Consider the following 24,934-nt stretch of genomic DNA (forward strand, 5'->3'; position numbering starts at 1 on the left):
AAGCCAAGCTCCTTGAGTCTCCTTTCATAAGACAGGTTTTCCATTCCTCGGATCATCCTAGTGGCCCTTCTTTGTACCTGTTCCAGTTTGAATTCATCCTTTATAACATGGGAGACCAGAACTGCACACAGTATTCCAAATGGGGTCTCACCAATGCCTTGTATAATGGCACTAACACCTCCTTATCCCTACTGGAAATACCTCGCCTAATACATCCCAAGATCGTATTAGCCTTTTTCACAGCCATGTCACAATGGCGGCTCATAGTCATTCTATAATCAACCAGGACTCTGAGGTCCTTCTCCATCTGTGCCAGTGTAGACGCTCTCTTGCACAAGAAAGCTCCGATGGCCATTTTAGCCATCGGGCTTTCTTGTGCAAGAAATTAACGTTGCCTGTCTACACTCGCCTCCTGCGCAAGAACAGTTGCACAAGAGGGCTTATCCCTGAGCGGGAGCATCAGAGTATTTGCGCAAGAAGCACTGATTTTATACATTAGAACATCAGTGTTCTTGCACAAGTACTCGTGGCCAGTGTAGACAGGTGGCAAGATTTTGTGCAAAAGCATCCACTTTTGTGCAAAATCTTGCCAATATAGACACAGCCTCTGGGTTCCCATTTTCCCCCCACTCCCACTCATCTGAAGAAGTGGGTTTTGCCCACAAAAGCCATGACACTATCTCTTTTAATTCGTCTCCAATGGGCGATGGGACTTATCGTTTTTAAAGTTCCAGACTGACACGGCGACCCCCTCTGAGACTTTTCGGTAACCGCGACACCTACCTGACTGTTTTCATGGTATTTCTCCACAAATCATGGCACGACACGTGTCTAATAAAAGCTTTGGTCATACCTCTGCCAAACCATAGCAGTCGCTTTCCTGGTTGACAGGATGGTGGTGTTCGAGAACTAATCCCTGGTTAGGCACAAGACTCTCTCTTGCTAGAGACAGCGAGTGAGTGAGGTGACATTCAGAGCTGGCCAAACCAAGAAGTCACTGGAGGAAAGCAGACATTTTCCACACAAAGTCTCCCTTTGTTGATAATCTCGTTTCCTGTAACAAATGAAAATGTTGGTCGGCAATTCTCAATCATTCCTACCTTTCGCTGTGATGGATGTATCCATGGGTGAGTGACGGGTGTATCGATTTGAGGAATCATAGTCTAGTGCCCACCATCATGCTTCTGTCTTTCATTTTCATCCTACACTGTCCCTATAAAGATCCCTCCATTTTCCTCAAGAGGCTGGTCTGCTTACGCTGCATTGCACAAAAATCTTCATCTGCCTTTCTCTGGGTTATTATAGGAGTCACGCGAATGCCTGATTCTCCATTGAGATTGCCAGTGATCATTAAAATTAATGTCGCAGGGGAACTGATTGTATTTGTCAATGAACAGCAATCAGCAAGAGTGAAGAGTACAGCTCTCTACCATTACTAAGTATTTCACCCAGTGATAATTGCATGAAGACCATAGCAGTGGGTGGAATGACTGGATACACTCAACTAGTGGAGATAGCTTAAAATAATTGGGTAGCCAAATCCTATTGACTTTCTCTGAGTTAGGTCTTATTGAAAATCGGAGTCCATGTTAATAGGAAAACCAACCATTTCTAGATAATGGCAAAAATAAAATCATAGAAGCATAGAGTTGGAAAAGACCTCAGGTCATCGAGTCCAACCCCCTGCCCAAATCAGGACTTGCCCCAATGCCCAGCCAGGGCTTTGTCAATCTAGGGCTTCAAAACCTCTAGGGATGTAGTTTCTATCACGTCCTTAGGGAACCCGTCCCAGTGCTTCCCCACCCTCCTAGGGAAATAGTTTTTCCTAATGTCTAACCTAGACCTCCCCCACCGTAACTTATATCTCTGATGAATGTTAAAGAACAGATACCAAAGTCAGACATTTTAAAATTCGCAGCTCCAGATAACTTGCACCTAAGAGTTTTAAAAGAGCTGGCTGAGGAGTTTGTTGGAGCAATAATGTTAATTTTCAATGTCTTGGAGCACTAGGGAAATTCCAAAAGACTGGAATAATGTAATGTTGTGCCAATATTTTAAAAGGGTGAATGGGATGGCATTTCTTATTGGAAAGTGCAACTTGTCTCTCTTGCTGCTGGTTCTTCAAAATCAACAACAAGAAGAATATTAATAACGTACTTATTCTCCAGATTATATAAATCCCCAAAGTGATAGATGCCAATCCTAAAAGAGAAAATTATGGACAGAAGGAGCTGCTAAGGGAAACATGTCTTTCCCTTGCCCTTACACTCCATATGCTCAGCATATGGCTAGTTGAAAAGTCCGGAGGTTCACATTTTGTTACTGACATTTTTCATCAAATATGAAAAGCTAATATTGTACAAAGAAAAAGTCATTAAACATTTGTCCTATTTTTCTAGATTTCAAAAATATTGGATATTTCTGGGTATTTCCAAACACTGGTGAAAGATGTTGACCTTTTTAATTTAGATGGGGAATAAGCAAATTTTGTCACAAAATGGAAAAGTTTTGGAAATCCTCATCCTCAATCACATAAATGAGGATTTGGGACCCCGCATTTATTTTCTTGCTTTTGTAATTTTTTGCCTATGGTTAAAATTTTCCAAAGCAACTAAGTGACTTAGGATCCTAAATCCCATTTTCAAGAGTGCTCAGAATTGCAAAGGTATTTAGGAAGCTAAAGATACACAGAGGCATGCAGGGCTGATTTTTAAATATATTTAAGTGCATAGCGGGATTTCAAATGCACCTAGTTATTTAACTCCAATGGGTACCAATATCTATGGATGTTAAGACCTATATTCTTTTGAAAATCCTACTTAAATGCCTTTCAAAATCTAGCTTTTAATGAAATAGTAATAGAAATGTAGCCATGTTAGTCTGGTCTAGCTGAAACAAAAACCAGGACTATGTAGCACTATAAAGACTAACAAGATGGTTTATTAGGTGATGAGCTTTCGTGGGCCACAGACTAAGGCCAGGTCTACACTAAGGGTACGTCTAGACTACATGCCTCTGTCGCCAGAGGCATGTAGATTAGGCTACCAGACATAGGAAAATGAAGCGGCGATTTAAATAATCGCCGCTTCATTTAAATTTACATGGCTGCCGTGCTGAGCCGACAAACATCTGATCAGCTGTTTGTCGGCTCAGCGCGATAGCCTGGATGCGCGGGTGTCGACATCAAAGGTATTCGTCGACCACCCAGGTAAACCTCATCCCAGGAGATATACCTGGGTGGTCGACAAATACCTTTGATGTCGACACCCGCGCGTCCAGACTGATCAGCTGTTTGTCGGCTCAGCGCGGCAGCCATGTAAATTTAAATGAAGCGGCGATTATTTAAATCGCCGCTTCATTTTACTATGTCTGGTAGCCTAATCTACATGCCTCTGGCGACAAAGGCATGTAATCTAGACGTACCCTAAAGGAGAAGGTTCGAATCAAGAGACGCAACTCCAGCTATGTGAATTTACAGATCTGAAGTCGATGTACCTCAATTAAACTTTCCCTGCCAACCCGACAGAAGGAGGTAGATGGGAGCGAACACACCCCTTACTCCTTGTAGGAGCAGGAGCACCGGCTGCCAACTGGGGCATCTTCTGTGTTTGATTTAGTAAATCAGAAAGTCATAAAGCATGAGAAATAAAACCTGTATATGAAGAGTCAGCAGGAGTAAAAGGTTGTGATACCAAGCGATGGCGCGCTGTGCATCCCAGCCCAGGAAAGCATCAAGGAGAGGAGAAAGCAGATGTCCACAGAAAGACTGACCCAGAAATCAATGCATGATGAGAAAATATGTACAATCCCTCCATTAAATATAGTTTCATGGTTTTGAGTTATTGGTTGAGAATTACCCAAACTGTCATGTAGGACAAGAAGCAATGGGCTTAAACTGCAGCAAGGGAGGTTTAGGTTGGACATTAGGAAAAACTTCCTACCTGTCAGGGTGGTGAAACACTGGGATAAATTTTTAGGGAAGTTGTGGAATCTCCATCTCTGGAGATATTTAAGAACAGGTTGTATAGACATCTATCAGGGATGATCTGGTGCTTGGTGACCTGGACTTAATAACCTCTCAAAGGCCTTTCCTTTTTTAGTATTCTATTATTCTAATCTACCTAATAAATACAAAGTCATCCTCTGAGTTAGAAGTTCTTCTCACTCCTTAATTTTCTTTTTGAGTTTAGATGATAACTCCAGTCCCATCTCTACTGATATTGCCCAGGGACTATAGATATGATTAGCTTCCCGCCCGCCCCCACTGACTTATTTCAAGCACTTATCCAGCGAAGTGCCCAGGGAGATGCCTTCTTCTCATGTGAAGGATAAATATTGACTCAGAAGAGACACGGGCTTCTTAGTGCTGCATCAGGAAAACCATCAGGACCACAGCTGAGAGAATGAAGATGGTGATGGATGGTCAAGAGTGCAACCTGAATTCTGCTCTCCGAAACGCTGACTGAAGAGATTAGATCAGAGATTCACGTTCATGCTGGTCGGTCTTCAAGGTAAAGCAACCTTTTTCTCCCTCTTCTGCTTTGGAATGATAGAAACAGATTGGGAAATAACAATACCGATATTCCTAGATTCCAAGGCCAGAAGGGACCCTGGAGCGATGTATGAAATTCTGATTGATGCGATGATGCTGTAACAAAATAGCTGTCTATTGGAACGTGGCTACGTGGAAGGAATAGATTTGGGGAACATTGCTTACTACCACGAGGGATAGATCAAGCTACACCAAATAATGACCATACCTATCCACATTTTCCTGCCTCAGCTTTCTCTCCACTCCAAAGAGTTTTCCAGAGTTCGAGACACAACTTGGATGTCTGGGATCCTTTGCTGGCCGCTTATGATTTCTCTACCTCAACCAGCCTTCTCTGACTTGGCTGGTCCGCAGCTGACCAGGACCCCCACTAGAAAAGTTCCTCTCTCGCTTTACCTCTTATACCCAAATCTTTGTCTTCCTGGCTTAGTGAGGCTACGTCTAGGCTACACGCCTCTTTCGAAAAAGAGCATCTAGACTACAATCAGTACTTTCAAAAAAGCAAGCCACTTTTTCGAAAGAGAGCACCCAGCCAGTCTAGATGCTCTCTTTTGAAAAAGCACAGTATGCGTTACATAGCGCCTTTTTTTGAAAGAGCACTTTCGAAAAAAGGTGTTCTTCCTCGTAAAACGAGGTTTTCTGTGGTCGAAAAAACTGCCGCGTTCTTTCCGTTTACTTTCAAAAGAACAGCAGTCTAGACGCAGGTAAAGATTTTTCGAAAAAAGGCCACTAAAAGAAGTCTAGACACACCCTGAGTGCTTCAGTTTATATGGCCCCCTACCAACACCTGGTTCCTTTGTTCTGCTCCTGGTGTTTTTCCAAACCCTGCATCATTGACAATCTGGAGAAAGTTATTTCTGCTACCACCAGCTCATTTCTTCCCCCTACCAATTAAGCTGCCACGAGATGAGAGGGAAGGTCACAGCCTTAGATCACGATGGTGTTGCTGTGAATACAATTGTTATATTTGCGGCCATATACACATCTCTCTGGAAAATCCAGTTACCTTTCCATTTCAGCTCAAAAAATGTTTGACACACTCTTCGCGCAAAGAAACATTTTTTTTCCATAGGGGATGGGGGGTGGCAGGAATTAAATTAGGAAACTCTATGACTGCCTTCTCCATGAGTTAAGACAAGACGTCCATCCATGTGCAGAATAATTTTATGTGCATTGAGGCATGTGCGAATGTGCACCACCATGAGCAACAAAACCTAGCGGAGGGCTCTCTGTTAATTATCTGGGTGGCATTTGAAGCTCTCCTGAGTGGCCACACCAGAGCATAGCTGACAAGGAACTCTGCTAGTAAGTAAAGAGCCAAGGGGGTTTTAGAACCTCGTACGAGCTCCGTCTATGCATGTGTTGGCTCTCGGTGCAAACCAGAGGGCCCACACCTCTAGAGGCGTTCTGGATAATGCACAAGAGCTGTGCAGGAGTCTTGGGGAGATGACATGAGTTTCCAGGCCACTGAATTGGTGGTTCCCATAGGGAAGAAGGGATGTCAGACACAAAGGCTACTTCCAGAGTCCCAAAGTCAGGACAGTCCCCATGTTCTGTGATTCAGGGGAAGCGTAGCTAGATCGCTGTTGTTACCACAGTAATTGGGGTTATTCTACTCTGATCTATTGAGGTAAATGCTCCGCCCCCATCACAAAAATCCATGAGCAGCCATGGATTTTTCCGCTCCTGGATTTAGTGTATGACAGAAAGGGAAGCAAATCGCCTGAACTTATGTGTCAACACTCAGAGGACTGATTGTGAAAATCCTCACCAAGGGTTTTCTTCCTACCTTTTGATGCAAAAGGGCTTTTAAACTAAAATAGGACATTTTCTGAGAATGTCCAATATTCCGCTCCATTTTGTGGGGGTGTTTTTTCTCTTGAAGAACCCAAACTACAAGCCCTGAAAAAATGTGGACCAAAACAATCATTTTCTTTTTCATAATTTTTATTTTTCAGGAAAAGCACAAAGCAAAGCGATTGCCAAACCACCTCTAAGTTGAGATGTTTGAGATCTTATTGGATCTCCTACTGGTGGTGCTTAGTTGGCAGAAGATGCATGATTTGTTCCAAAATTCAGGACACCGGGCCAAGAAATCATAGAATAATCATAGACTCCTAGGGTTGGAAGAGACCTTAGGAGATCATGGAGTCTAGCCCCCTGCTCAAAAAAGGACCACCCCGAATTAAATCATCCCAGCCAAGGCTTTGTCAAGTCAGGACTTAAACACCTCTAGAAATGAAGATTTCACCATATTTCTCGGAAACCCATCCCAGTGCTTCACCTTCCTCCTAGTGAAATAGCTTTTCCAATATCCAATCGAGACCTGCCCCGTGGCAACTTGAGTTCTTTGCGCCTTGCTCTGCCATCCATCACCACTGAGAACAGCCTCTTTGGAACCCCCGTCGGGTAGTTAAAGGCTGCTATCGAATCCCCCCTCACTCTTCTCTTTGCCAAAGGTATATAGCAGTGACTCACAACTTTTGAGCATTTCTGGAATTTAGATGTGGTTGAAGTTGGGATTTGCTTGTCTTTCCCTAGATATGATGATGGCCAACATGGAGTGGAGAAATCAAACGCCCGTCTCCGAATTCATCCTCCTGGGATTTGGGGAGCTCCCGGTGCTGCAAGTTGTTCTCTTCCTCGTGTTTCTAGTGATCTACATGGTGACCGTCGCTGGAAACCTCCTCATCGTGGTGCTGGTGGTGGCCGATCAGCACCTTCACACCCCCATGTACTACTTCCTGGGGCACTTGTCCTGTTTGGAGACCTGCTACAGCTCTACCATCTTGCCGAGGGTGCTGGCCGGTCTCCTGACTGGAGATAGAACCATCTCTGTTGTTGGCTGTCTGGTGCAATTATATTTCTTTGGTTCTCTAGTAGGTACAGAATGTTACCTGCTAGCTGTGATGTCTTACGACCGGTATTTAGCCATATGTAAACCCCTGCATTATTCAACCTATATGAGTGACAGGTTCTGCCTTCAGCTCACAGTGGGGTCTTGGCTAAGTGCCTTTGTGGTTGTTACCATTATCATACTTTTAATGTCACAATTAACTTTCTGCAGCCCCAATGAACTGGACCATTTCTTTTGTGATGTCGCCCCCGTGATAAAACTCGCCTGCAGCATCACCCACGAGATGGAACTTATGACCTTTTGGGGTTCCTTTCTATTCACATTGCCACCGTTTCTATTAACCCTGACCTCCTACGCTTGCATCATAGCGGTCATCCTGAGAATCCCTTCCCCAACTGGACGGCACCGTTTTCCACCTGCTCCTCCCACCTCATTGTGGTGACCACTTTCTATGGGACGCTCGTCGTTGTCTATATTTTACCAAAAACCAAGATGCTGCAAGAGCTGAACAAAGTCTTCTCCATCTTCTACACGGTCCTGACTCCTCTGGCCAACCCGCTTGTCTACAGCCTGAGAAACAAAGAGGTCATGGAGGCCCTGGAGAAAACTCTTAGGAACTTTTTGACTTTCACCAATTCTTTTTGTAGGGTGAAATGAAATGGTGTGTGTGTGAACCGTGACATTCAGTCATGAGGGCAGAAAGGACTTCTTTGTTTTCAGAGTCCTGCTGTTGTTGAAAGCAGGCGTAAGAAAATACAAGTTTAACTCTATTCTTTAGATGAATCCATGTATGGAATCAAGTAAACTGAGATAAGGAAACTGGTACAAGCTGTGTGTGTGAACTAACCGGTGTGGTTAGAAACAACTAATAGTCTTGTGGCAAAACCCACTTCATCAGATGAATTGGAGTGGAAATAACAGAAACTAAGCTATAAATTACCTTTATTCCAAATCATTTTCTCTCCAGAGGTGCAACAGTTAACTCGAATTAAGGACTTAGTTCGAGTTAATGTTTGACTGCCGTGTGTAGCCGCGGGCAGTTAGTTTGAACTAGAGGGATTTAAAAATGGCGCCCGGATGGGAAAATGCAAATAAAACCCGGGATATTTAAATCTCGACCTTCATTTGCAATTCAAATGCCTACATTAGCCTCCCTAGTTTGAACTAGGGGGCTAGCGTAGACGTACCCTTAGAAAGAAATAGATTTCAAACCAAAATGGTCATTGTCTGCTCTTTTTTGTCATGTCTCAAAAAGGAGGTGGTCCACGAAAATGTTTTGATTGGCCTGGTGGTCCGTGGACTGAAAAGAGTTGAGAACCACTGTGCTAAAACAACCCTAAAGACTAACCATCTTATTATGGCCTCATAATAAGCCAAAATTGTTCACCTTTAAGGTACCACCAGACTCCTGGTTATTTTGGCCGAAACAGACTCACCCCTCTGAAATGGGACATTCTGCTAAGTCCAGTTTGTCTCCTGCTTAAAGCACCAGTACTAGCTACTACAAAACCGGCACACGAGTGCTGCCTTTTCCAAAGGCATCCCCCCTTTTCTGATCTTCGATGTCACCCCAAAGTCCCTTCCTCTGCCTTGTTTTTCCCCCATTTGTGAAATGTCGGCCAGAGCTATCGTTTTGCCACAAAGAGCTCGGCAAAGAATTCACAGTTAGGCGTGATATGGGCAGTAGGATTGACAGCCACCACAAGCCCCAGTCCAGAGCAAGGATAAGGGGGAGGCTCCATGCCCCGGAAGGGGCGGAGCCTTGCGTGGAAGGGGCGGGGCTAAGGGAAGCCAACCCTCTGTGCCACCCAGACCAAAGCATGCCCCTCCCCACTGCCCTGAGAGCCACGCAGAGCGCCCGATGTGGCATTCCGGTGGTGATTCAAAGGAGACCAGGGCTCCGGCGCCCCCTGGAGTCTCTGGGTCCCAGGGAACCTGCCTCCTATGCCCCCCCTTGGGAGGTCTGGTTATGGCTAAGGAGCTGCCTGTACTTGATTGCAATCCACTAGCACCTAATCTAGTCTCTACTAACAGGTATAGCTTGAACGTCTCTAATCTGGCACCCTCAGGACTTGACCGGTGCGGATCCTGAGAATTTGCCTGAGCATGGGAGATCCGTATTGTCTAGCAGCTTCACCAACACTTCCACAGCTTACTGGGCTCTGAGTAGACATCGTTGAGGGGTGAATCAGAGCTAAATCACAGCACAGAACGCTGAGGGTGTGCCTAGACTACAGGGTTTTGTCAACAGAAGTCCACTTTTGTTGACAAAAGTATACCTGCGTCTATACTGCCACCGAGGTCTGTCGACAGTAAGTCAACAGAACGTGGCAGTTTTGTCGTCGGCGGTAAACCTCATTCTATGAGGAATCACACCTTTTGTCGAGAGAGTTCTGTCGATAAAAGACGCTATTGCATCCACATTCTGCTTTTTTAAAAGAGAGCATCTAGACTTTCTGTCGACAAAGCGGCTTGCTTTGGTGACAGAACTGGCTGTAGTCTAGACGCTCTTTGCCGACGGATGCTTTGTCAACAGTATCTGTCGACAAAGCCTCTGTCGACAAAAGCCTGTAGTCTAGACGTACCCTGAGAGCCAGGGCTGGTAGCTGAAAACAAACTTTATGGGATTGCAGGAAACTTGGCCACACCCATGATAAGAGGGCATCTGGCTAACTCACATCATGCCGGACCACGGGTATTGCCGGATTAGAGAGGTTCAACCTGCACTCAGCTACATAGCATAGCACCACTTCATAACATCACGGATTCATAGATTCTAAGGGCGGATGATGTGATCATATCATCTGATTTCCCATGTAGCACAGACCACACAACATCCCCCATATAATTCCTGGAGCTGATCATCAATGAAAAACATCCGATCTTTTTTTTTTTAATTGCCACTGACAAAGAGTCCAGCGTAGCCGTATTAAATGCCTTGTAAAAACGAACCCCATGTTTCCAAGCCGAATTTGTCTAGCTTCAACTTCCAGCCATTGACTCGCATTAGACGTTTCTCGGCTCGATTGAAGACTCATTACAAATATTTTACCCTGTCTGGGAACTCAGAGACTTTGACCAAGTCAGCCTTCTCGTTGATCTCCTTGAGTCTAACACCATTGGGCGAGCTCTTCAATCTGTTTGTAGCTCTGAAGGCTCTTCCCTGAACCTTATCGTGCTGGGGTGGGAGTTTTATTCCCCTTGTTACATTGCATGTCAGTTCTATTGTTCTATAGTGACCCCATCTGTGTGCCTCAGTTTCCCGGCCCACTACACTGATACCTAGTTGGGAATGGTAATTTTGGGTGCGAGTCCCACTGAGGGAAGCTACCCGAGCCCCACAAAGGCAGAGGCCCTGAACTCCCATCTGCAACCAGACGTGATTCCCAGTCGGCAGGGAGAACAGGAGGGTTAGTGGTTCACAAGGACACAGTGTAGAACAGATTTTTCCGCACAGGAACCGGGATAAGTCAGTACCATCCACCTTGGGGAGAGGGGGCTCAGAGCAAGGGCCCTGACCTCCCCTTCTTGTACTCCACACCAGCCCGGACAAACCCACATGCGTAACCACCTGGTCCGAGCCCTTCTTCCTGACATTTGTTCTGCTCCTCGTGCAAAAAAACGTGGTCATGCTATGAAGGCCTAGAGCCATTTAATTGGGTGAAGAGCTTTTAGCGAGGTGCATTTTTAACAACTTTCAGAGTCCAAGTGCAACCCTCTCCCTGCTTCACTCTTTGGCTCGTGTCTGTTGCCCCTCTCAGGGAATTCTAACCCATCGGTTAGATGCTTTCCCTTTACAAAAGCAGGGTTCCTTCTTCCCCAGCCAATCATGTTTATCAAGATGCTTGATTATTGGTCTGTATCATTGGTTCGATCAGCTTACCAGACTTTATGACCTGGTATTTCCAGGATCTCCTCTCGACCTTTTTAAAAAAGTCGATGTTCCGTTAGCTCCCCAGCAGGATGGACAGAAACCCATCAGGGATCGTCTAGAAATCAGTGGGTGGGTGTCACCGGCAGGGGGGGTCGTGAAGTCACAGTTATAGCCGGTTTCACACACGAGCATGGAGAACAGCCCCTGCCGGTGACACCCCCGATGACTGTATGTGGGGTGTAGAAACGCTTCCTTTTGTTACTTGCAAACCTGTTCATGTCAGGGGGTGCCCCTAGTTCCTGTGTGATGGGGAGGATGAGATAACAATCCCCGGTTCACATTCTCCCCACCAATCAGGGGTTTTTAGGCCTCTGTCCTGGCCCCCTTCATTGTCTCTTTGCCACGCTGAACCATTGCCATGTTTTCCATCTCTCCTCGCAGAGACGATGCAGCCCCGTGCGCCACTGACTGCCCCAAACGGGGGCTGGACAGTAGGAGATGGGTCATTCAGTGATCACCCTGGTTTGTTCAGTCCCTCTGATCCATCCAGCACCAGACAGGACCCAGGGCTGGAGGGACTGTATGTCTGAGCCAATGCTGCTGTTCTTGTGCTCTCAGGTAGGGCAGGGTGGGCGCATTTTACAATCATGGACTTTAAAGTGCTACATAGTCCTGTCTTTTGTTAAAGACTAACAAGATGGTTTATTAGGGGATGAGCTTTCGTGGGCCAGACCCACTTCCTCAGATCAAATAGTGGATCTGAGGAAGTGGGTCTGGCCCACGAAAGCTCATCACCTAATAAACCATCTTGTTCGTCTTTAAAGTGCTACCTAGTCCTGTATTTTGTTTCAGCTACCCCAGACTAACACGGCTGCATTTCTATCACTATGGACTTTAACGTCCATTTTAACACACAGCGCGATTTCAGGCCACCATTGTCTCTTCCCTCTGACTCTAGGCTGCCAATCTCAGAGGCCCAGCAGGTGGGAATTGGAGCCGGCTGGGTGACTCTGCTAAGGGCAGCCGGGACCAGAGCTGTCTCCATCCCCTGTGGCTGCTCAGAGACGTGGCAAGGACCCGTCTGTCCGTGGTGCGTGAGGGGCTTGACTTGAAGGGGGCAGATGTTTCTATAGGTCTGATCACCGCTGTCCACCTGATCAGTACAGCTGGAATTTCATGGACTCTCGTTTAGCATTACAAGAATTAACTACATACACACTCCTCGCTTCGTTAAGGGCTCGTTAAAACCATCCCTGTGAGCAACCCTCTTCCTAAAATGAAATCTCTCCAATGGGACTCTGTAGGGATTGACCCAAAGGCCCTCGCAGGTCGTTAGAACGTCTCCTGCCTTAGTCGGTGCTCTGAGGACAGTCGTGCTCGGCTGAGAGCCGGGCCTGGCCAGGGAGCCGACAAACCTCGCCAGCAATTAACGGCCGGTGGCAGAAGCAAAGTTGCGGGTGATTGTGCGGGTCCCGCAGGAGGTCGTTAGCCGGGAGCGTTGCTGGGAGATGCAGGGGGGGGGCAGGTCCAGGGGGGCTGATTAGAGAGGAGAGTCACAGGCGCTGAGCAGAGTTAGGCTGGGAAAGGGGCCGATTTGTTTCTGTGGCCGGTCGCCCTGCTGTGGGCAGTGACAGGGGTCGCGCTGCTCCTGGGACAGGTGGTTCCTTTGCTCATCAATCCCTCCGCATCCCAGCGAGGGAGGGGACACGGGGGGAGCAGGGAGGCTGGGACAGGGACGTGCAAACACACCGGAGGGTCCCCCTGGGTCCGCCAGGCAGCCTGGCCCAGCCGCAGGGAGAGAGGCAGCGCCCGGCTCGCAGGCCTCAGTGCCAGATCAGCCAGTGTGCCTGGGTCGTGACAGGCTTTGCTTGGCTGCCTCTGACCCCCAGTTCTGCCCTCAGGCCTGCCCCACAGCCCCTCCCCACGGAGCCCTGCCATCTCCGCCCCTCCTCCCCACAGACAGCTGCCAGTGCCCCTCAGTCCTGCCCCACAGCTGCTACCCACAGTGCTCTGCCATCTCTGCCCCCCAACACACATTTCAACCCTATAGTCCCCCTGCCTGTCACAGCCTTGCACTGCCCCTGCCCCATTTCTCTGGCAGTCCCCCTCAGTCCCGACCCACAGCCTCCCCTTTTCCCAGCCCTGGGCTCCTCCCTGCCCCCTAATATTAATCCTGACTTGCAGCCCCCGCCTTGTGCCCCCTTTCTGGGCCCACACCCACCCCATACACAGCTCCACCGCTGCCCCTCCATCCTCTCCCATGGACCCCTGCTGGCCCAGCCCTGCCCCACACCCTCCTGCTCCGCCAGCGCCTGGGATCCGTGGGGCCGTCGGTGACTCTGCCCCACTTTGGTGCCGTACGAAATAGGTTTGCGAGCCAGGCTGGTCGCTGCTAACCAGCAGCGCTGAAACAGGAGGGAGTTGGTCTGTCCACTTGGTGCCATAGAAAACCCTTCTCCCTCCCTTCCTCTTCCCCCGAGGCCCCACCACGAGCCCAGTGTGGGGCTGGGCAGGGGGGATCTGCACAGACCCCACCTGCCCCCTGGCCGTGGTGCGGCTCCATCCCCAACCTGGCTCCCTGTATCTGAGCGGGGCCTCGGAGCCGCACCCCAGCCATGGAAAGGGGTCAGCACACAGCTGGGGTGTGTGGGGGGTCAGCATGGAGCCAAGCTCCCTCCATCAGCCCCAGGCTGGCACCCTGGGGGGCAGGGACAAGGACAAGGGGCAGTTTCTGGTCCTCCATCCAGCTCTCGCTCTTACTCTTCTGGCACCTCGGTGCATCCTGAATCGCGTTGCTGGGGCGGCTTGAATTTCAGGGGGCGGGAGCAGAAAGATGTCGGTTTGTAGCAGGCCTAGAACAATCATACGGATTCCCCTCCACACGCGGGACATTTCCGGACGGGGCTGTGGGAGCAACTCCCGGCCTGCTCTGGTTACGCGCCCGTCCGGACCGCTGGACCCTCCAGACGTGTTTCCCTGAGTGCCGGGGGCTGTGGGCGACTTGGCATAAGTGAGCAGGGCTGTATGAACGGCCAGACTGGGTCAAACCAATGGTCCATCTCGCCCAGTGTCCTGTCTTCTAACAATGGCCAATGCCAGATGTCCCGGAGGGAGTGAACAGGAGAGGGAATCCCTTCCCGTCGCCCATTCCCAGCCTCTGGCAGAGAGAAGCTACAGACACCATCCTGGCTACTAGCCATCGATGGACCTAGCCTTCATACGTTTATCTAGCTCTTTTTTGAACCCTATTGAAGTCCTGGTCTTCACAACATCCTCTGGCGAGGAGTTCCACAGGTTGATTGTGCGCTGCATGAAGAAAAACTTCCTTTTGTTTGTTTTCACCGTGCTACCTATTCATTTCATTTGGTGACCCCTACTTCTTGTGCTATGGGAAGAAGTTTTAAACCTGCTACCTCGTTCACCTTCTCCACACCAGCCATAAAAATCGTAAGGAGTCCAGGGGCTCCTCGAGGATGAAACTGATTTCTTTGGGCCTGAGCTTTCGTGGGTGAACAGCCCGCTTCGGCAGATGCATCTGACCAGGTGGGTTTTACCCAGGAAAGCTTGTGTCCAAATAAATCGGTGAGTCTCTAAGGTGTCCCAGGCTCCTCGCTGGCTTTGCAGAGACAGACGAACAAGGTTCTGTTTGGATAAAAATCCAAGGCCAATTGAGGTTCTAGCGCTGCTGGGACATTGGTGCGCAGGTGGATATGGAGAAATGGGAACACAGTTTACTGGTACAAAGTGCAGATATGCTAGCGCTGGGCTCCCACCGCACAGCTCTTCCAGTGCCCGTTCATCCTGCCCCACGGCCCCTGTGTTACCCCAGCCCTGGGACCCACCCCACACCTCTGCCAGTGCCCATTCATCCTGCCCCACGGCCCCTGTGTTACCCCAGCTCTGGGACCCACCCCACACCTCTGCCAGTGCCCGTTCATCCTGCCCCACGGCCCCTGTGTTACCCAGCTCTGGGACCCACCCCACACCTCTGCCAGTGCCCGTTCATCCTGCCCCATGGCCCCTGTGTTACCCCAGCCCTGGGACCCACCCCACACCTCTGCCAGTGCCCGTTCATCCTGCCCCACGGCCCCTGTGTTCCCCAGCTCTGGGACCCACCCCACACCTCTGCCAGTGCCCATTCATCCTGCCCCACGGCCCCTGTCTTACCCAGCTCTGGGACCCACCCCACACCTCTGCCAGTGCCCATTCATCCTGCCCCATGGCCCCTGTGTTACCCAGCTCTGGGACCCACCCCACACCTCTGCCAGTGCCCATTCATCCTGCCCCACGGCCCCTGTGTTACCCAGCCCAGCTCTGGGACCCACCCCACACCTCTGCCAGTGCCCGTTCATCCTGCCCCACGGCCCCTGTGTTCCCCAGCTCTGGGACCCACCCCACACCTCTGCCAGTGCCCATTCATCCTGCCCCACGGCCCCTGTCTTACCCAGCTCTGGGACCCACCCCACACCTCTGCCAGTGCCCGTTCATCCTGCCCCACGGCCCCTGTGTTACCCAGCTCTGGGACCCACCCCACACCTCTGCCAGTGCCCGTTCATCCTGCCCCATGGCCCCTGTGTTACCCCAGCCCTGGGACCCACCCCACACCTCTGCCAGTGCCCGTTCATCCTGCCCCATGGCCCCTGTGTTACCCCAGCCCTGGGACCCACCCCACACCTCTGCCAGTGCCCGTTCATCCTGCCCCACGGCCCCTGTGTTCCCCAGCTCTGGGACCCACCCCACACCTCTGCCAGTGCCCGTTCATCCTGCCCCATGGCCCCTGTGTTACCCCAGCCCTGGGACCCACCCCACACCTCTGCCAGTGCCCGTTCATCCTGCCCCACGGCCCCTGTGTTCCCCAGCTCTGGGACCCACCCCACACCTCTGCCAGTGCCCGTTCATCCTGCCCCACGGCCCCTGTGTTACCCCAGCCCTGGGACCCACCCCACACCTCTGCCAGTGCCCGTTCATCCTGCCCCACGGCCCCTGTGTTCCCCAGCTCTGGGACCCACCCCACACCTCTGCCAGTGCCCGTTCATCCTGCCCCATGGCCCCTGTGTTACCCCAGCCCTGGGACCCACCCCACACCTCTGCCAGTGCCCGTTCATCCTGCCCCACGGCCCCTGTGTTCCCCAGCTCTGGGACCCACCCCACACCTCTGCCAGTGCCCGTTCATCCTGCCCCACGGCCCCTGTGTTACCCCAGCCCTGGGACCCACCCCACACCTCTGCCAGTGCCCGTTCATCCTGCCCCACGGCCCCTGTGTTCCCCAGCTCTGGGACCCACCCCACACCTCTGCCAGTGCCCATTCATCCTGCCCCACGGCCCCTGTCTTACCCAGCTCTGGGACCCACCCCACACCTCTGCCAGTGCCCATTCATCCTGCCCCACAGCCCCTGTGTTACCCAGCTCTGGGACCCACCCCACACCTCTGCCAGTGCCCATTCATCCTGCCCCACGGCCCCTGTGTTACCCAGCCCAGCTCTGGGACCCACCCCACACCTCTGCCAGTGCCCATTCATCCTGCCCTATGGCCCCTGTGTTACCCAGCCCTGGGACCCACCCCACACCTCTGCCAGTGCCCATTCATCCTGCCCTACGGCCCCTGTGTTACCCAGCCCTGGGACCCACCCCACACCTCTGCCAGTGCCCATTCATCCTGCCCCACAGCCCCTGAGTTACCCCAGTCCCAGAGTAACACAGCTGCAGCGCCCCCTTGTGTTCCCACCCTGAGGCTGCATCCAGCCCTCCAAGGCTGTTTCTACACTGCCAGGAGACGCCTGTAGCTGACCCAGGCCGGCCGACTCTGGCAAGGGATTTGCTCGGTGCCGTGTAGACATTCTGGCCCCAGGTGCAACCCAAGCTCTAGGACCTTTCTGCCTTTCAGAGGCATCTACACTGCGGTGAAACATGCCCGCAGCCCGAGGCCCAGGCACCGCTCCAGGCTACTCCTGCCACCCAGGGGTGTTTCCTGGCCGTGCAGACACATACAGGAACTACAGGGTTTTGTCGCGTCTACACTACCGCCGCGTTCTGTTGATGGTAAGTCGACAGAACGTGGCAGTTTTGTCGACGGCGGTAAACCTCATTCTGCGAGGAATAACGCCTTTGTCAACAGAGTTCTGTCGACAAAAGGCGCTTTTGCATCCACACTGTGCTTTTTGTAAAGAGACCATCTACACTCTCTGTCGAAAAAGTGGCTTGCTTTGTCCACAGAACTGCCTGTAGTCTAGATGCTCTTTGTCAACAGAGGCTTTGTTGACGTTATCCCCTCATTACATACAAGGAATGTGAGCTATAGAGAGCGTAAAGTGATTCATCAGATCCAGAGCAGAGCTGGGAAGGGAATCCTAGAATCAATAGGGCTGGAAGAGACCTCAGAAGTCATCGAGTCCGGCCCCCTGCCCAAAGCAGGACCAACCCAACACAATCATCCCAGCCAGGCTTGGTCAAGCCAGGACTTAAACACCTCTAGGGATGGAGATTCCACCCCCTCCCTAGGGAACCCAGCCCAGCGCTTCCCCGCCCGCCTAGGGAAATCATTTTTCCTCATATCCAATCCCATATAGACCTCCCCCAATGCAACTTGAGCCCATTGCTCCTTGTTCTGCCACCTGCCCGCACCGAGAACAGCCTCTCTCCAGCCTCTTTGGAAACCACCTTCAGGAAGTTGAAGGCTGCTCTCAAATCCCCCCTCACTCTTCTTCTGCAGATTAAACAAACCCAAATCCCTCAGTCTCTCCTCATAGGTCATGCGCTCCAGCCCCAGAATCATTTTTGTTGACCTGCGCTGGATTCTCTCCAGTGCGTCCACATCCTTTTTGTAGTGGGGGGCCCAGAACTGGACACAATACTCCAGATGTGGCCTCACCAAAGACGAATAAAGGGGAATGATGACATCATGTGGCAACAGACCCGGCCGTTCATCAGAGCAGGGTAATGGAGGGGATGACATATCGCTAGATACCGATCGTAACACATGGCCGTGAGCAGCATGCATTCTGCATTGGACAGGATAATATACACATAGAATTGCACAATGCAGTTGTGAAGAGAAATGGTTCTGTCCCCAGTTGCGAGACTGCCTATCAGTCTGGGCAGGGTGATGGAAACGTAGCAGGTCTCCACAGTGGACAAGTTGGCCACGATGAAGTACATAGGGGTGTGAAGGTGCCGATTGACCACCGCTAGCACAATGATGAGGAGGTTCCCAACCACAGCCACAATGTAGATCACTAAGAACACCAAGAAGAGGAGGGGCTACAGTTCAGGGTCGTTCCCGAATCCTAAGAGGATCCGTTCCACGATGGGCGTTTGATTCCTGCCTTCTGCCTTCGCCATTGTGACTGCCTCCCCACTGTGCAGTGAGATAGTCGGGTGTGCCTGGCTTCTCCTCTCTCCCCAGTTAAAAGTTGTTCCACGCTGGCCAAGGAATAGAAGAGTCATTGGGCGGCGAGAAAAATGGCCAATATAAGAATGAATCTAGTGCCCGCTGGTTAGAGGACTCTGCTTCTCCCTGGGAGCAGCGTAGAAAATCGCCAAAAATCAAACGTATCAATTGATATCTGGCCTTGCTCATCACTGAGGCTACGTCTACACTGGCATGATTTTCCGGAAATGCTTTTAACAGAAAAGTTTTCTGTTAAAAGCATTTTCGGAAAAGAGCGTCTAGATTAGCACGGACACTTTTCTGCAAAAGCACTTTTTTTCTAGACGCGGTTTTGCGCAAAAAAGCCCCAATCGCCATTTTAGCCTTCAGGGCTCTTTTGCGCAAAACAGTCCTGTGCTGTCTACACTGGCCCTCTTGAGCAAATGATTTGAGCAAGGGGGCTTTTGCCCGAACGGGAGCAGCATAGTGTTTCTGCAAGAACACTGACAATCTTACATGAGATCGTCAGTGTTCTTGGGGAAATTCAAGCGGCCAGTGTAGACAGCTGGCAAGTTTTCCCGCAAAAGCAGATGATTTTGCGGAAAAACTTGCCAGTCTAGACACAGCCTATCTGAAGATCTAGTGCAGAACACACAAATGAACCATTAAATACGATAAATCAAAGCATATCAAGCTTTCTGGATCTGTCCTATAAACCTCTGCAAAACATTCACTCAATACTGACCCAGAACCCTGTTCAATTCCTACCCACGAGATGTTTTCCCCAGAGGAAACCAAAAAGTATTCTAACCCCCCTTGACGCAATTAACTCCTCCTGCTGTTAGAGGGGGAGGAAGAAAAGATTTTATTTTGCAAGAGGAGAGGGGTGGAGAAGAGAATGGTATAAGTGAGATCAATAGCCATGCGTCGCCTCTCTACTTTGTGGGAGCTGGCTTCTTCAGAATCAAGTGTAGCAGACAGTGTTACATGTTGTATTTGTGAGATGCAGGGAGAAGAAGAGAGAAGGAGACAGAGCAAGGATAGATAGATAGAGGGGGTGTGTAGGGATAGATAGATAGATAGATAGATAGATAGATAGATAGATAGATAGATAGATAGATAGATAGATAGAGGGGGTGTGTAGGGATAGATAGATAGATAGATAGATAGATAGATAGATAGATAGATAGATAGATAGATAGATAGAGGGGGTGTGTAGGGATAGATAGATAGATAGATAGATAGATAGATAGATAGATAGATAGATAGATAGATAGATAGATAGATAGATAGATAGATTGAGAGAGGGAGAGATAAATATTTATCTTTCTGGGCTATATGGTGATAAAACATTAATTTCAATCTATCCATTTTCCTATCTATGTTGGGGAGCACGCTTTACAATTCTGAAGGTCTGCAGTCTCTTTTTGGAAGACAGGTGAGTTTGCTTTTCTTTTATTCCTCATGGAGGTTAGGTCCATCAATGGTTATTAGCCAGGCTGGGTAGGAACGGTGTCTTCAGCTTCTGTTTGTCATAGGCTGGGAATGGAAGACAGGGGAGAAATTACTTGATGGTTCCCTGCTCTGTTCACTCCCTCTGGAACACCTGGCATTGGCCACTGTGGGCAGACAGGACACTGGGCTGCATGGACGTTTGGTCTGACCCCGTCTGGCCGTTCTGATGTTCTTCTCTGTACGTGTGCTCCTTTCAAAAAAACCTGTTAGCTGCAAACACTGAACCTTTCCTAGAGAGAGGCTGAGAATCTCCCTCTCTTAGTGGCAACCAGCCGGATCGCTAGCCCATGAACCCTTCCAAGGACCTAGCTGGAATTGCAAAGCTATTGCAGAAGGGTTCAATTCATGTTGGAATAACAGGACACACACACAAATGGCCTCTTCAGATGATGGAACCCAGCTACACAGCCTGAAGTTTCTTGGTCAGAAACGCTTGGATTTATTAGCAGAAGGCTTGTCATTTTGCAAGATTCCTCAGCCTGGTAATGAAGGTCGGTCTGATGCTGAAATCAACCTCGCTAGGTATCGGAATTCCAAGTGTGTCAAATAACATTTTCCTTCTCTGTTTATTGAGGGCAGGAGCAGACACATTTCTAGGGCAGGCCCTGTATGTCAGGCTCTGCTTGTGTAGCTACACACCCCAGTGGCAGGCAGATTGTGGAGTAATTGTGGTGCACGGCACAAGGAAAGACTCCAGCAACGGAAAGGCAGGTGGAAAAGTACTAGCAGTAGACGGCCAATAGGGCCTTATTCTCATTCGGTGACCCCTGGTGCTTATAAAAATAACAATAATATGAAGCAAGAGTAGTCCTGTGGCAACTTAGAGACTAATAAAAATATACAGAGTGTCATGAGCTTTCGTAGGGAAACACACTTCTTCAGATGAGCTTGAGGGGAGATGACCTTGAGTGGTCCATTCAACGTCATTTAAAGAAGTGTGTTTTCCCTACAAAGAAGTGTATACACTCCACCAAAAAAAAAAACAGATTTGTCTGCTTTGGCTCACATGAGAAATGGGAGAAATAAATAGACAAGGTGTTGTCATTTTTAAAATAAAAATGTTTGTGTAAATACACATGGAAAAGGACGCACTATTTGTATCCAATTTGAAATGTTGAACAAGAAATATGAATTTGTTCAAGTCCACTGGATTTTCAAAAATTCACACGGGTTTTTTCTATCTGTCTGTCTTCTTGTCTGCCTATCTGTCTATCTCCATCCACTCCCTCTCCATCCATCCATCCATCCATCCATTCTCTCTTTTTGTCTGATTATCTGTCTATCCCCATACATCCCTATCTATCTATCTATCTATCTATCTATCTATCTATCTATCTATCTATCTATCTATCTATCTATCTATGAATTTTCATAACCTGTTATTATGTTGGTTAATTTCAACACTTTTTCTCTTCTTGCAGCTCACTAAATGTGAATGGAAAACCAAACCAATGTGCATGAGTTTATACTGATGGGACTTTCTTATTACCCGGGCCTTCAATTTTTCCTCTTCCTGGTGTTTTTAGTTATTTACCTAGTCACCGTGGTGGGGAACATGCTGATCATGCTGGTGATAAGGGCTGATGGTCACCTTCATACCCCCATGTATTTCTTCCTGTCCCATTTGGCCTTTGTCGACATCTGCTATTCCTCGGCCATCGTCCCTAAGATGCTGGAGAATTTCCTAGCAAAGCACAAAACCATTTCTGTGCGTGGCTGCCTGGCCCAGATGTTCTTCATCCTCCTCTCAGCTGGTACCGAAGTTTTCCTCCTCTCCGCAATGGCGTACGACCGATACGCTGCCATCTGTCACCCCTTGCATTATGCGGGGACCATGAACAAACGAGTGAGACGACAGCTGTTGGGTGCTTCTTGGACAATGGGGCTCTTGTATTCACTGATCAACACGCTCCCTGTGTTAACATTGCACTTCTGTGGGCCCAATGAAATCAGGCATTTCAGCTGTGAGGTCCCGCCATTGCTGCAACTGTCTTGCACGGCGGCCTTCGCCAATAAAATAGCTCTTCTTTCGTCCGCTGTGATATTTGGTTTCAGCTCCTTCCTCCTCACCCTGGTCTCCTACATTCACATCATCTCCACCATCCTCCGCATACGCTCCACAGAGGGAAGACGGAAGGCCTTCTCCACTTGCAGCTCCCACCTCACGGTGGTGGTGTTATTGTTCGCGACGGCCCTTTCCCAGTACATGAAGCCCAGCTCGGTCGTTTCCCCGGTTCTAGATGAATTCTTCTCCATCCAGTACAGCATCTTGACCCCCATGTTGAACCCCATCATCTACAGCCTGAAAAACAAAGACGTGAAAACAGCTTTGGCAAGAATACGAGGGAAAATCCAAGGTTCTCGTGCAATGTAACCATTTCTAGCTTCTTTCGTTTTCAATAAAATTATCAGTCAAAGAGTTGTGGGGACCAGATAGTGTGGCTAGTCTAAGTTCATGCAACTGGTCTATGCTGGTACAAAATTGGCACCAGTTTTTTTTAAGATAAAAGCACAATGGCAAACATAGTATTTAGGGCCAAAATTTTAGGGAGTATCCCAGTTGGCTTCAACGTGACTTTATATTAGATGGAGATGGCTCATTATGGGGATACCCAATCTTGATTTATTTCCTCTTAAGGTAATATAAGCTTTGGAGTTCAGGTAACATTTATTTTGAAAATCAACACATGAAGGCTATGTCTACACTGCAACGCTATTTCGAGATACCGGAGTATCCTGAAATAGCTATCCCGCGTCTTCACAGCAAGCCCGTTATTTTGGGCTCGCTATTCCAACATCCCTGTAAACATCATTCTATGAGGAGTAAGAGACATTTTGGAATAGCACTTTATTTCAAAATTTGGTGCTGTGTAAATAGAGCCAAATGATGAAATAAACTATTTCAAAATAGCATTGAAATGAGATACTCAACGTACAGGGTATGGTACAGTGTAGATGCACTCCAAGAGACCCAAACACATGGGATTTTGACTGATTTTGAAATGTCGCTGAGTAAAGTTTGAGCTAAGGTGTGCTAGGTAAACCCACATTTTTGCTTGCCTCTTAACTGATCCATAACTCAACCAGATAAACCTAGCAACATGATTTTTACCCTCCTTCTATATTCAGAAAAATGTCAAATTTAGTTGGTTCTAAAAAAACTGATGTTACATCTTAAGCTTAAGATCTAGGGATGATAGTGAACCAAAAGCTAAATATGAGTCAACAGTGTGATGCTGTTGCAAAACAAGCAAACCTGATTCTAGGATGCATTAACAGGTGTGTTGTGAGCAAGACACGAGAAGTCATTCTTCCGCTCTACTCCGTGCTGATTAGGCCTCAGTTGGAGTATTGTGTCCAGTTCTGGGCACCACATTTCAAGAAAGATGTGGAGAAATTGCAGACGGTCCGGAGAAGAGCAACAAGAATGATTAAAGGTCTAGAAAACATGACTTATGAAAAAAGACTGAAAGAACTGGACTTGTTTACTTTGGAAAAGTGAAGAATGAGAGGGAACATGATAGCATTTTTCAGGTATCTAAAAGGGTGTCACAAGGAGGAGGGAGAAAAATTGTCCTTCCTTGCCTCTGAGGATAGAACAAGAAGTAATTGGCTTAAACTGCAGCAAGGGAGGTTTAGGTTGGACATTACGAAAAAGTTCCTACCTGTCATGGTGGTCAAACACTGGAATAAATTGCCCAGGGAGGTTGTGGAATCTCCATCTCTGGAGATATTTAAGAGTAGGTTAGATAAATGTCTATCAGGGATGGTCTAGACATTATTTGGTTGCCATGGGGGCAGGGGACTGGACTCGATGACCTCTCAGGTCCCTTCCAGTCCTAGTAGTCTATGATTCTATGATCTTAAGGGAGTTAGGTGCATGAATTGAGACTGGCTGTTACAGAGGAGGAAACAGATCTAAAGATAATGCATCATTCAGCCTCATTTATTTTCCTGAGATAGAATTTGGGGTCTTCTTTGCCCATTGGACTTTTGATATTTTTATAGCCCTACTGATATGTGTGGGCAAACTCCAAAGACACTGTGTCGTCACCTCTGCCCACCAGTAGATGGGGGAAAAATAGAAGAGACAGAGCTGAGGTGTGAACCTCACTCTTCGCCCGTCCCATGAGGTACACAAGAGGTGATCTTGAAACCACAAATCCAAAACGCTCCAAAATGGAACGTGACCATGAATTGTAAAGGGATAGGATGCCTGGCAGGTACCACGGGGATAATCATACCTACTAGAAAAGATAAAGGGGACCCCAGGAAATGGTCTATAGTGGGCAGAGAGAGGTGATTGTTCGATTAACCCCAATAAGTATCACATTGCACTGCAGAGAAGAAATGGAGCTCAAATTCTGTTCATTCTGAACGTGCTGCCCATTGTATCTTAGCACCTCTCCTTTGAAAGGAAAACTGGAACTCCTTGAGGGATGCTACAGAAATCTTGGGCAGAGGCTTATGAGATGCTGGTCCAGAATCTAGACCTCTATTTATTCCTGTCTAAATCCACAGGAACCCTTTTCACGCTAGCGGGGAGGGGAGTTAGACCAGTGTGGACTAGGATTTAGGCACAAAAGTCCAGATGTAGGCATTGGATAAGCAAAAAAACGTGGGACTGACTCTAGTGGTACTCTGGAGACCCAACTTTTATTTCACCGATGACTTAGACCAGGGTAGGGATGGGGGGAGGAGACACTCCAAACTTCGACTGACCCTTCATGTGCTCCCTGTCTCCTTCCACCGGAAGCCCCGCCCCTTCTG

At 48.8% G+C, this 24,934-nt stretch overlaps 1 protein-coding gene and 1 pseudogene across 1 annotated transcript; both read left to right on the plus strand.

The window, feature by feature from the left end:
- The first annotated feature begins 7,101 nt into the window (after window positions 1-7,101).
- On the plus strand, window positions 7,102-11,055 carry LOC102447794 (olfactory receptor 11A1-like; annotated as a pseudogene).
- A 10,538-nt stretch (window positions 11,056-21,593) lies between these two features.
- On the plus strand, window positions 21,594-22,538 carry LOC102448046 (olfactory receptor 8S1-like). Its single transcript, XM_014579803.3, has one exon. It carries the CDS (start codon window positions 21,600-21,602, stop codon window positions 22,536-22,538), a length of 939 nt encoding a protein of 312 aa, XP_014435289.3. The 5' UTR covers window positions 21,594-21,599.
- The last annotated feature ends 2,396 nt before the right edge of the window (window positions 22,539-24,934 follow it).

The sequence above is a fragment of the Pelodiscus sinensis genome, chromosome 30 (genome assembly GCF_052426305.1).
Source record: "Pelodiscus sinensis isolate ZL-2025 chromosome 30, ASM5242630v1, whole genome shotgun sequence".
NCBI classification, from domain to species: Eukaryota; Metazoa; Chordata; order Testudines; family Trionychidae; genus Pelodiscus; species Pelodiscus sinensis.

Bases quoted from the DNA above. Each gene is read 5' to 3' on its own strand.
- LOC102448046 (XM_014579803.3), top strand. From the start codon at position 21,600: ATGGAAAACCAAACCAATGTGCATGAGTTTATACTGATGGGACTTTCT.